This window comes from Xyrauchen texanus, chromosome 14 (genome assembly GCF_025860055.1).
Source record: "Xyrauchen texanus isolate HMW12.3.18 chromosome 14, RBS_HiC_50CHRs, whole genome shotgun sequence".
NCBI classification, from domain to species: domain Eukaryota; kingdom Metazoa; phylum Chordata; class Actinopteri; order Cypriniformes; family Catostomidae; genus Xyrauchen; species Xyrauchen texanus.
In genome coordinates this window covers 21190681-21202441 of record NC_068289.1, presented here as the reverse complement: position 1 = coordinate 21202441, position 11761 = coordinate 21190681, and the positions used below count along the sequence as shown (strand labels likewise).

The 11761-nt window shown below is 34.7% G+C and overlaps 1 protein-coding gene across 1 annotated transcript in view; it reads left to right on the top strand.

Moving 5' to 3' along the window:
• The first annotated feature begins 3342 nt into the window (after window positions 1–3342).
• Window positions 3343–11761, top strand: part of LOC127655182 (histone acetyltransferase type B catalytic subunit-like) — a 54931-nt gene continuing 46512 nt past the window's right edge. The window contains exon 1 of the mRNA XM_052142829.1: window positions 3343–3390. Coding sequence (XP_051998789.1) covers window positions 3384–3390 — 7 coding nt within the window. The 5' untranslated portion in view covers window positions 3343–3383. The remainder of the gene's footprint in view (window positions 3391–11761) is intronic.

The following is an 11761-nucleotide window of genomic DNA, read 5'->3' as shown; positions in this document are numbered from 1 at the left end:
TTACTCGATCGGTTGGGCGCGGCTCAATTTTACGCGACGCCGGACTTAACGGAGGGTTATTGGCAGATCCCTTTAACTCCCGAGAAATTACAGATTTTTCCACACCGTTCGGATTACACCAATTTGTGAAACTTACAAATTGTATTTTGTAAGTGTCACAAACTTACACTTATATATATATATATGTATATATATATATATATATATATATATATATATATATATATACACTCACCTAAAGGATTATTAGGAACACCATACTAATACTGTGTTTGACCCCTTTCGCCTTCAGAACTGCCTTAATTCTACGTGGCATTGATTCAACAAGGTGCTGAAAACATTCTTTAGAAATGTTGGCCCATATTGATAGGATAGCATCTTGCAGTTGTTGGAGATTTGTGGGATGCACATCCAGGGCACGAAGCTCCGTTCCACCACATCCCAAAGATGCTCTATTGGGTTGAGATCTGGTGACTGTGGGGGCCATTTTAGTACAGTGAACTCATTGTCATGTTCAAGAAACCAATTTGAAATGATTCGAGCTTCGTGACATGGTGCATTATCCTGCTGGAAGTAGCCATCAGAGGATGGGTACATGGTGGCCATAAAGGGATGGACATGGTCAGAAACAATGCTCAGGTAGGCCGTGGCATTTAAACAATGCCCAATTGGCACTAAGGGGCCTAAAGTGTGCCAAGAAAACATCCCCCACACCATTACACAACCACCACCAGCCTGCGCAGTGGTAACAAGGCATGATGGATCCATGTTCTCATTCTGTTTACGCCAAATTCTGACTCTACCATCTGAATGTCTCAACAGAAATCGAGACTCATCAGACCAGGCAACATTTTTCCAGTCTTCAACTGTCCAATTTTGGTGAGCTCTTGCAAATTGTAGCCTCTTTTTCCTATTTGTAGTGGAGATGAGTGGTATCCGTTGGGGTCTTCTGCTGTTGTAGCCCATCCGCCTCAAGGTTGTGTGTGTTGTGGCTTCACAAATGCTTTGCTGCATACCTCGGTTGTAACGAGTGGTTATTTCAGGCAAAGTTGCTCTTCTATCAGCTTGAATCAGTCGGCCCATTCTCCTCTGACCTCTAGCATCAACAAGGCATTTTCGCCCACAGGACTGCCGCATACTGGATGTTTTTCCCTTTTCACACCATTCTTTGTAAACCCTAGAAATGGTTGTGCGTGAAAATCCCAGTAACTGAGTAGATTGCGAAATACTCAGACCGGCCCGTCTGGCACCAACAACCATGCCACGCTCAAAATTGCTTAAATCACCTTTCTTTCCCATTCTGACATACAGTTTGGAGTTCAGGAGATTGTCTTGACCAGGACCACACCCCTAAATGCATTGAAGCAACTGCCATGTGATTGGTTGATTAGATCATTGCATTAATGAGAAATTGAACAGGTGTTCCTAATAATCCTTTAGGTGAAAGTGTATATATATATATATATATATATATATATATATATATATATATATATATATATATATATATATATATATAAAGTATTTATATCACAAAATGATGGAAACAGTTGTGGGACTTTTGTGTTACTGGTGGTATGACATCACAAAGCTCCATGGCCCAATCTTGTTTGTGTAACATGTTATTTTCTATACAGTAATGGACTTCTTTTTAACGTGTAACAGTTATTTTTTCCAATCATTTATGTAGAATGCTCTTACCCTGGCTAGGAGTATCCGTCCCAGACAACTGATAAAACACCATGACGTGGCAATGAGGATGTTCATGTACAACCAACTCAAGCAAAATGCAAGCACTCCTGTTGTAATGTTCAATTCCAGTGTTAGTGTGTGGAAAAACAAGTACTCAAATGTATTGTCTTTTGTAGTTACATGCATGACAACCTGTTTATTGTAACCAAAAAAATCATACCTTTTAGCCAACAGACTTCTTTAAAACCTATTTACATCAAAATGTCTTGATAGAACTCAATAAAAGATTTGTCAACTAAATGACAACAAATATTTTGTCAAATGAGATGAGTCATCATTTATACTCATTTTCATGTTGTTCCAAATAATGTAAATTATAAGGTGGGACAAATTAGAGATTACCACAATTCACATTCCATTTACCACTCCCCACTATATCAGGAGCAGAAGTGTGGGATTTCCCAGAGATCCACCTCACAGGTCACACATCAGTCAACATGTTTTACTCTTATATGGTTCAGCAGACATGTAAGTGACCAGAGGTCAGAAAAGTGCCTTCAGTAAGCCACTAATCCAGTACTGTTAAGGAATCAACTTGGATATTATGGACACAAGCAGTTTGAGCAGATTGTCCGGCACAGCTCAGAATCACTGTGGCGGGGATAATGACACAGTATTTCCCAGGGTCAGTCTGCACAGCTATTCCCTCCTTCACTCTTTGAGTAAACTGACATAATGGTGCTTCATAAAGGTCCAATTTAGTGTTTGACAAGTCTCTCTCTCTCTCTCTTTCTCTCTCTCAGAGGTATTTTATGATACCAAAATTTTGGTCAGATTAGACAGACTTGCCTGGTTATTTATTGTATTTGAATGTGTCTATTTTCATTTTTAATGTTTGCTGCTTCTTCACTACAATATGCAAAGTTTTTATCTAGTGATTACCTTGTCATCAAAACATTTGTCATCGTCCCTTGTTTATTTAAAGTTGAGCAAAACATGCAGTTACAGTGAGGCACTTACAGTGCAATGGAAGTGAATGGGGCTAGTCCATAAACATTAAAATACTCACTGCTTCAAAAATGTAGCCACCAAAGGTAAACACTCTATGTGTTAACATGATATTTGTGTGATAAAATCACTTACTAAACTTCAATCTTTGGAAAGTTATATCCTATTACAACTTTGCTGTCATAATGGCAAAATAGCTGTAAACCCTGTTACCCATGTGGTAAATGCCATAATGCAGGTAAATCCCTGATTTCATCACACTAACATGATATGTATACTTTTGAAACAGTATTTTAACGTTTATGGATTGGCTCCATTCAACTAACTATACATGCTATATACTAACTAATTATATACAAACGAATTTCAATTAATATATCAATATTAAATAATAATAATAATAATAATAATAATAATAATAATAATAATAATAATAATAATAATAATAATATATATGTATATATAATTATTTTCATCGATTTACCCATATTATTAGGATTATTAGAAATTATGATTATTACATTATTTTACAATACATTATTTTACAAAATCACACTGGCGAGACGGCTGGGATGAGAAAATTTATGCGGATTGTCTTCCAATGGCGTTAGAGAGCGGAAGCACGTGGGTAAACAGGAAGTAGTTTTTGCATTTGGCGGGTTGAGCGGTGAAGACGCGCAGAAATGGCGGGTGAGTGTGAAAACCATCTATTAAAGTGGTCCTGTGTCATTACTGCTACACTCATGATGAATGTGTGTGATGTTAGAGCTGGGAATGTGCTGTGTCTGGAAGTCTGCGAGCAGGTAGTTTAGAGAAACACTTAGTTTTAGCTGCGGCTAAATGCTAATTCATAGATGCATGCAGCTGCACACTTGATTGTTTACATCATTCTGTGTTTATTAGTTATATCGTTGGTACTAACACACATCCACGCACAGTATATCACAATCAGAACATCATATCAGAATAGTCAGACGAGAGGCAGCTGTATACAGTCAGTCATCATTACCTGAGTGTTCAGTTAACTGTCAGTGGAAAACATGAGATTTAGATCTGATACTACACCACATGATGGATCGATAGATGGATTTATGAAAACAAAAATATATATATAGGCCAATAACTATATTTTGGCTTTTATTCAACCTATGCTGTTATTATATCACTATTTTGCAGATAATTTATAAAAAAATTAAAAAGTGCAGAGAGGTACAAATGTTAGGTCTTTTTTATTTTTCTAACAATATATCATTTCAATTGAACATAGATTGGATCTGTCGAAAACATGACAGGCAAGAATTAGCCTATAATTCTGTGCTCAATACAAGTTAAGCTCAGTCAACAGCATTTGTGGCATAATGTTGATTGCCTCAAAAAGTATTTCGACCTGTCCCTACTTCCTTATATATATATATATATATATATATATATATATATATATATATATATATATATATATATATATATATATATATAAGCAAATATCGAGGTTACATTACAATGATGTTACAAAGGAACATACAATGAAATTGAAGGGGGCCACATTTTGGAGGGGTTAAAAGGCAGAAATGTTAAGCTTGTAATTTTATAAAAGCACCTAAATTAATTCTTCTTTTAAAACTCATGTAATATTTGAGCTATAAAGCTGTTTAAATCATTGCTTTTTTACAACCATTTTAGGGTTTTAGTGTGTTTACAATAAGTCATCATGTTAACGAAGATGCAAAATTGGCTAGAATTTTACACAGAAGAGGTTAGTAAGCGATTCTATCACACTTAAATCATGTTCACATACATATTGTTTTGGACTTTTGGCTATAATTTTGAAACCTTGAGCATTTTAATGTTTACAAATTGGCACCATTAACTTCCATTTCAATTCCTTTAATGGAACCAATATTTGTTTTTTCTTTTCTATTTTTTTAAAGAGGGACATGTAAAAATTAGAGCTGTCAGAATTAACACATTAACATGTGTGATTAATTTAAATCATGTTAATCACACAGTATAAACACTTGTGTGAAGGGCGGAACATTTGTAATGTGTCAGTCATTACAGTGATGCACACACAACAGCGCCAGAGTGCTTCTACCAAGCCTAAAGCTTAACATAAAACATCATAATGCTGCGGTCCTATTGACATTCTATGTGCGGAACTGTCTTAACACACTAAAATTGACCATTATGCTCTCTCTCATGATAGAACCAGTGATGTTGTTATCTCAGTAAATTTAAGAATCTCTGACAGCACTTTCCTGTCAGTGATAAAATGAAGGAGAAAGGAGCTCTTAGCTCAGGGGCTCTCTGCAGGATAGAGGCCCTCCAGGACAGGGTTCCCCACCCATGTCTTAGCGCAAAACAAGCCCAGATGGGACTTGTGACAGAAATCAAGTATTTTTCCACCTATGTGAGGCGCATGGTGAGTTCAATGTGGCGCTCAACAGTGGTGTTACTCCCCTGATAAGAATCATGAATGCAGCTTCAAGATCGCTGTAGCAAAGCGAAAAGCCACAGTCTACCTGCAGATTCATTGTGTGGATGATGAGAGTTTAAGAGATTTAATGTCCATTTCAATGAATATGCAACCTATATGGGGACTAGTTCTTTTAATTAGTCAAACTCACACTTAGACTTTGGAAAGTGTTTAATGTTACTTGAATTGGTGATATTTTAGTGCATTTCTGTCTTTTTATTGTGGAAGACTTTGTTTGGAAAATGTTAATAAAGCATTAAATTGCAAAATATTGTTTTGTTTTCTTTCCTAAGATGGAAATAATTCAATTTTGACAAGAAAAGAGTGATATATAATGTCAAATTTCAGCACTTTTAAAATCTGCGATTAATAGCTATTAACTACCATAAAATATGCAATTTAAAATTTGAATTGTCTGACCGCACTAGTCAAAATAAATGTTTGTGTTAATCAACATTGTCACACATGCTGTCAATTGATATTTAGGGCTGCAACTAACTATTATTTTGATTATCGATTAATCTAACGATTATTCGACTGTTCAGCTATTATTGCAGATTATTTATTAAATCTCAACCGATTATTCAGCTTGTGTCCCGACTTAAAATGTTGTATTAAACGTGCTTACTAACAATAAAGATGAAAACAATTATCTTTTAAAAATAGCTCTAAATGACATTCACTGAATTAAAGGGAAAAAATACTTTTTATTAAGTTTAATTCAGTAAAGAAATTCACTGCAAAATATCCATTTGTTATCAAGTGTTTTTGTCTTGTTTTTCTTTTAAAATTGTCTAAAAATCCTTAAAACATATAAGATATTTTGACTTACATTAAGAGAATGTATCTTTATAAGTGTATTTTGTATATAAGTGTATTTTATTTCACTTGGTGAGTGCATTAAAGACAAAATATACTTATATACAAGATCTATTCTCTTAAAGCAAGTCTAAATATCTAATATGCTGCATCTCAGGTGAATTAATCTTTTTTTAAAGGACATTTATATATTTTGAAATGTCTGTGTTTTTTATATTAAATTCAACATTCTCAGACAAAAATGTTTTATCCTGCAGTATACAGTAGCTGCAAAAGACAATGTACATTGTTTTAAAGGAGTTTTAGATATTTATATTGGAAAACAAGCCAAAAATGTATTTTGTTGCAGTGTATAATGGGGCAATGACTACCCTCTCTCACATTTCTCTTCACTTTAATCCATCTTTAACTCACACAAAAACAAACTCTCTCTTATTAATAAAGCTGCGTTTTGCCAATTTTCTTCACGATATGAAATGCACAGTGACATATATTATGATTCAATAAGTCGCGAGCATCATGTTATAATCTAGCTGCATTAAGCGTCCATGCTTGAATGATGAGCATCCCCACGACTGGATGTGCCTTAGCCGTGTGCAGTTTCAATGTCTCCCCCTTAGATCAGGACACTTCGCACAACTCATAGAAAAATGCCAGTTTCGTAGTTTGTAGTTATTTACATGATCTGCTTCCATATTATTTGAATTTTATAAAGATATAACTGCATTTAAGATGTTTCCTTTAAAGAGCTCCATCTCCACTTATTCCACAGCGTGAATGCGTCTGTATGTACTTATTTTTTTTTTTTTTTGCATTATAATTCCCTTGTACTTGCCACCTACATCACCTGAAACTGTTTGTAAAGTTTAGAGTCCATCTGGACTGTGAGTTTTGTAATTCTTCATGACTTCAGCGGAACACAACAAAAATATTTTGAGGGAGATATTATGTGAATGTACACTGGTGGCCAAAAGTTTGGAATAATATACGGATTTTGCTTTTATGGAAAGAAATTGATACTTTTATTCACCAAAGTGGCATTCAACTGATCACAATGTATAGTCAGGACATTAATAATGTGAAAATGTACTATTACAATTAAATTGAAAAAACTTAAACTATTTCAAAGTGTTCTCACCAAAAAATCCTCCATGTGCAGCAGTGACAGCTTTGCAGATCCTTGACATTATAGATGTCAGTTTGTCCAGATACTCAGGTGACATTTCACCCCACACTTCCTGTCTTGTCGGGCACTTCTCACGCACCTTACAGTCTAGCTGATATCAAAAAAGCTCAATGGGTTTAAGATCCATAACACTCTTTTCCAGTTATCTGTTGTCCAATGTCTGTGTTTCTTTGCCCACTCTAACCTTTTCTTTTTGTTTTTCTGTTTCAAAAGTGGCTTTTTCTTAACAATTCTTCCCATAAGTCCTGCACCCCTGAGTCTTCTCTTAACTGTTGTACATGAAACTGGTGTTGAGCGGGTAGACTTAAATGAAGCTGTCAACTGAGGACATGTGAGGCATTTATTTCTCAAACTAGAGAATCTGATGTACTTATCCTCTTGATTAGTTGTACATCTGGCCTTACACATCTCTTTCTGTCCTTGTTAGAGCCAGTTGTCCTTTGTCTTTGAAGACTGTAGTGTACGCCTTTGTATGAGATCTTCAGTTTATTGGCAATTTCAAGCATTGAAGCCTTCATTCCTCAAAACAAATATTGACTGAGTTTCTAGAGAAAGCTGTTTCTTTTTTGCCATATTTGACCTAATATTGTCCTTAAGACATGCCAGTCTATTGCATACTGTGTGCAACTCAAAAACAAACACAAAGACAATGTTAAGCTTCATTTATTGAACGAAATAGCTTTCAGCAGTATTTGATATAATGGAAAGTGATTTTCTAGCACCAAATTAGCAATTTAGCATGATTACTCAAGGATAAGGTGTTGGAGTGATGGCTAATGGAAATGAGGCCTGTCTAAATTTAATCAAAATGACTTTTTTCAAATAGTGATGGTGCTGTTCATTACATCAGTAATGTCCTGACTATCCTTTTGATCAGTTGAATGCCATTTTAGTGAATTAAAGTACCAATTTCCTTCAGAAACAGCAAAATCTGTACATTATTCCACACTTTTAGTCACCAGTGTATCCATACAACCCAAGTCTCCAAAAAGAACAAAAAGGCAGCATAAAAGTAATGAATACAATTTAAGTGGTTTATTCCATGTTTCTGAAGTGATCAGTTTTAGGTGGGAACAGACTTGAGTTGCGCAGGATACCGGTACTAAAGAAATATCGTGATACCAACATTTTCTAAATGGTTCGATATCATTTTGTTGTTAATTTCGGTACCATATTAAAGTATGCTGCCATTATCAAAATGTAGTGTAATGTGAGAGTTTTGAGATGAAATCAAAGACCTGGATGCTAGAAGGATGTAATTTAATGAAATAATATAGTCACATGTGCTGCATGCCACAGTATGAATAAGAGGTGCCTCTCTGTTTTGTCATCTCCTCCACACACACACACACACACACACAACACATAGGCACGCACACAAATGCAACACACACTACTAATGCTTGATTTTCATGCAGTGTCCAATAGGATCCATCTGCAGAGCCACAGATCAGTGTGTTGTGTGTATAAAACGGCTGTGAACTTTCAAATGAACTTTTCTCCATTGCAGCTCGTGAGTCGTGGGAAGTTTGATATAACGAACACTTCACAAACAGGATCTTTCAAAATAAAAGTCCTGCTGATATGAGAGCTCTGTTCAACTGATTGCTTGTAATTGGAGACATTACGACAGAAAAAATATTATGACTATATAAGTGTTATATTCAAAGCAGTCGCAATAATACTCATAGTAACAATAATATAATATTAAATTGTTAGTATTATATCACAAATATCAATATCACAAAAGCAAATGTACTGAATTTCAGCATGTTGTGATTCAGCCATGGCAGCCTTTTCCCTTAGGAAATCAAATTGTTTTCATTTAATATTTTCATTTATACTGTAAAGCACTTTTTTACCAAAAAATAATATACATATAAATTGTTGAAATGTTTTTTATTTTCATTTGATTTAAGCTGTACAGTATGTATTTGATTAAACACAATTTATTATATTTATTATATAAATTATAACATTTAATTAAAATATTTAACATGGAATCCAGAAAAATTAAAACAGAAATGGCATAATTTGTTTCTATAAGACTTTATGCAGTTCTTTTATACAAGTAATTTTCTGTGTAATTTCATAAAAAATGTTAGGTTTTTTATTTGTTATTGCGTTAGTATCGATACTGAGGTACCAGGGCTGGTATCGTACCAAAGACAAAGTTTTGGTTTTGGAGCAACCCTACAAGGGACCAAAATATAGGCCTAATTTAATTTACACTATAAATGTTGTGATCTGCAGTCTCTATTGTGCGATAAGGGTTTGAAGCTGGATTATACTTCCTCATTCTTAACGCATGCACAGAGCGCTGTACCTTTATTAAGGATGCACTGATCTGATACCTGGTCGTTACAACAATCTCGAGAATTGTATAAAAGCACCAAATAAGTAGTCCATATGACTCGTCCATTTTATTTTAAGTCTCTTGAAAACATAAGCTTTGTGAATCTTAAAAGGCTGCATTTAAAAAAATAAATATAAAGTCTTTATGAGCAGCACGCTTCAGTAATAGCAGTGCTCTGTTGTGTCACACACACACACACGTGGCACACATGGGCTGATGATAGATCTCAGAGCGGCACACAATATGTGAACGCTACACATGAACTACACCTCAGATGTAGATGCTTGATAGTTTGGTTTGCTTATTACTTGCATTGAGATCAAAACGATCAATTAATCAGATTTTGAGTGAAAAGTATATTAAACTAGTGTGAACTACACATACACAGACACGTTAAGATCACTGGGTTTTAAAGTTAAGAAATTAGGACTGAAATACATATACATATTAATCTATAATAAAATTAAAATATGTATTATTATTAAAAATATTATTAACAATGACAACAATTATTATGAATTTATATTAAATTACAATAATATTTAACTTGACTGGGTTCCAGAAAAATAACCGTGTGATTAAAAAGTGGACTGATATCTGATTACAACTAAAGTAAACAAAAAGAGATTTGAATCTGTTTAAATTCATATACAAGTTGAAAAATTGTGTAAAGAGAACATTGTTTCTGCGTCTTTTACGGAAATTACTGTTAATTATAATTAGTTAAATATTCTACTAGACTATTTAAAAATAATGTTCTTCTTAATTGGCTACACATTTTTTATATATTTGTTTTTTATTTCTTCTCTCTTTTATAATGAATTAATGTGTAGTTAGATGTTTTTTTTTCTTTAGGTTTCCCCCATTCAGTTCCATGCAGTGAGGTATAGATATTCTTTTGGATTGAATATTCGTTACATTTTATATAAATGCACATTCAAATGTTAAAACTGTGTATTCGAATTTTGGATTTATGCCAAGCGATCGCATTCTTGCGATTTTTACAGAAAGCAGGTGTCTCAAAATGTTTTAAAGACCATTATAATAATACACATCATCTAAAAAACAATACTCCTGCATGAGATGCTGAATAAACAAAAACAAAGGGAAACAATGATGTTCGTGTAGCATGCATTTACACAGAAAAAGAAATGGACGGTTTCAAAAGCGTTCGGTGTGAACAGCCCCTTTCAGTTGGTGGAGGTCTTTGGCCATTGTGTCTTGCTCTCTTAGAAATGTTTCTCAGATTAACCAATGAGTTGTTTAAATGCTTTGTCAGGAAAGATGTTCAACTTGGAAATGTGTGTCTCGAGATTCTTGCGTTTGGTTCCAGTCTGTTGTTTTCCGTTTGAACAGCCAGACAGTTCACATGGTGTTACACTTGCACTGATTCCTACGACTCCAGACACAATATTCATAATAACAGCGAAATACCTCATTGTTTTTTATTCAGTACAGTTGTATGTAGAGTAGCAATATTCACAGATAGCAGTGGTATTCGGTTAAACTCTGTGGTGAAGTTTGCTGTTCAAACGGAACACCACAGACTGGAACAGAACGTGATGTTAAACTCTTTTCCTGACAAAGAATTTAAAAAACGAATTGCTTAATCTGAGAGCTTATAAGAGAGCAAGACACAATGGCCAAGGACCTCCACCTACTGAACGCTTTTGCAACTATCCATTTGTTTTTCGATGTAAATGCTGAGCTGTTGGAAAAAAAAATCTTTAAGCGATGCATCACGATTCATACTCATATGATTCTGAATCGATTCTCAAAAGAATCTGAATCGATTCTGATTTCAGTTTAAATCATGGCAGAGCAGTGGTGCGTGCTAAAGACAGATGTGGAAACACAGACGTGTGTTAAGTGCATACACTAAAGTCAAGTGCACAAACACGATATGTTGCAGACCAGCTGTATCAAACACATGACCGAATGAAACTACGATCCTGAAATTCTTTCACAATCCCACGCAGGAGAGTTTATTTGTGATAAGAAGCCAACAAACAACATGAAAGACGAGCTTGCACCCATCATTTTTGCACTGATTTGCTTACAACGGGGGAAAACAGAAGAAAATAATGACGAGGCAGCGGTTCGGGAGATATTGTTGATGCTTTCATTTAGCATCAAACGATTCTCCCCCAAACGATTCTCTCGATTCTGAGGGAAAAAATGCTAATGTGATTTACAAAACCTGGACATAAGGGTACTAAACAAAGTA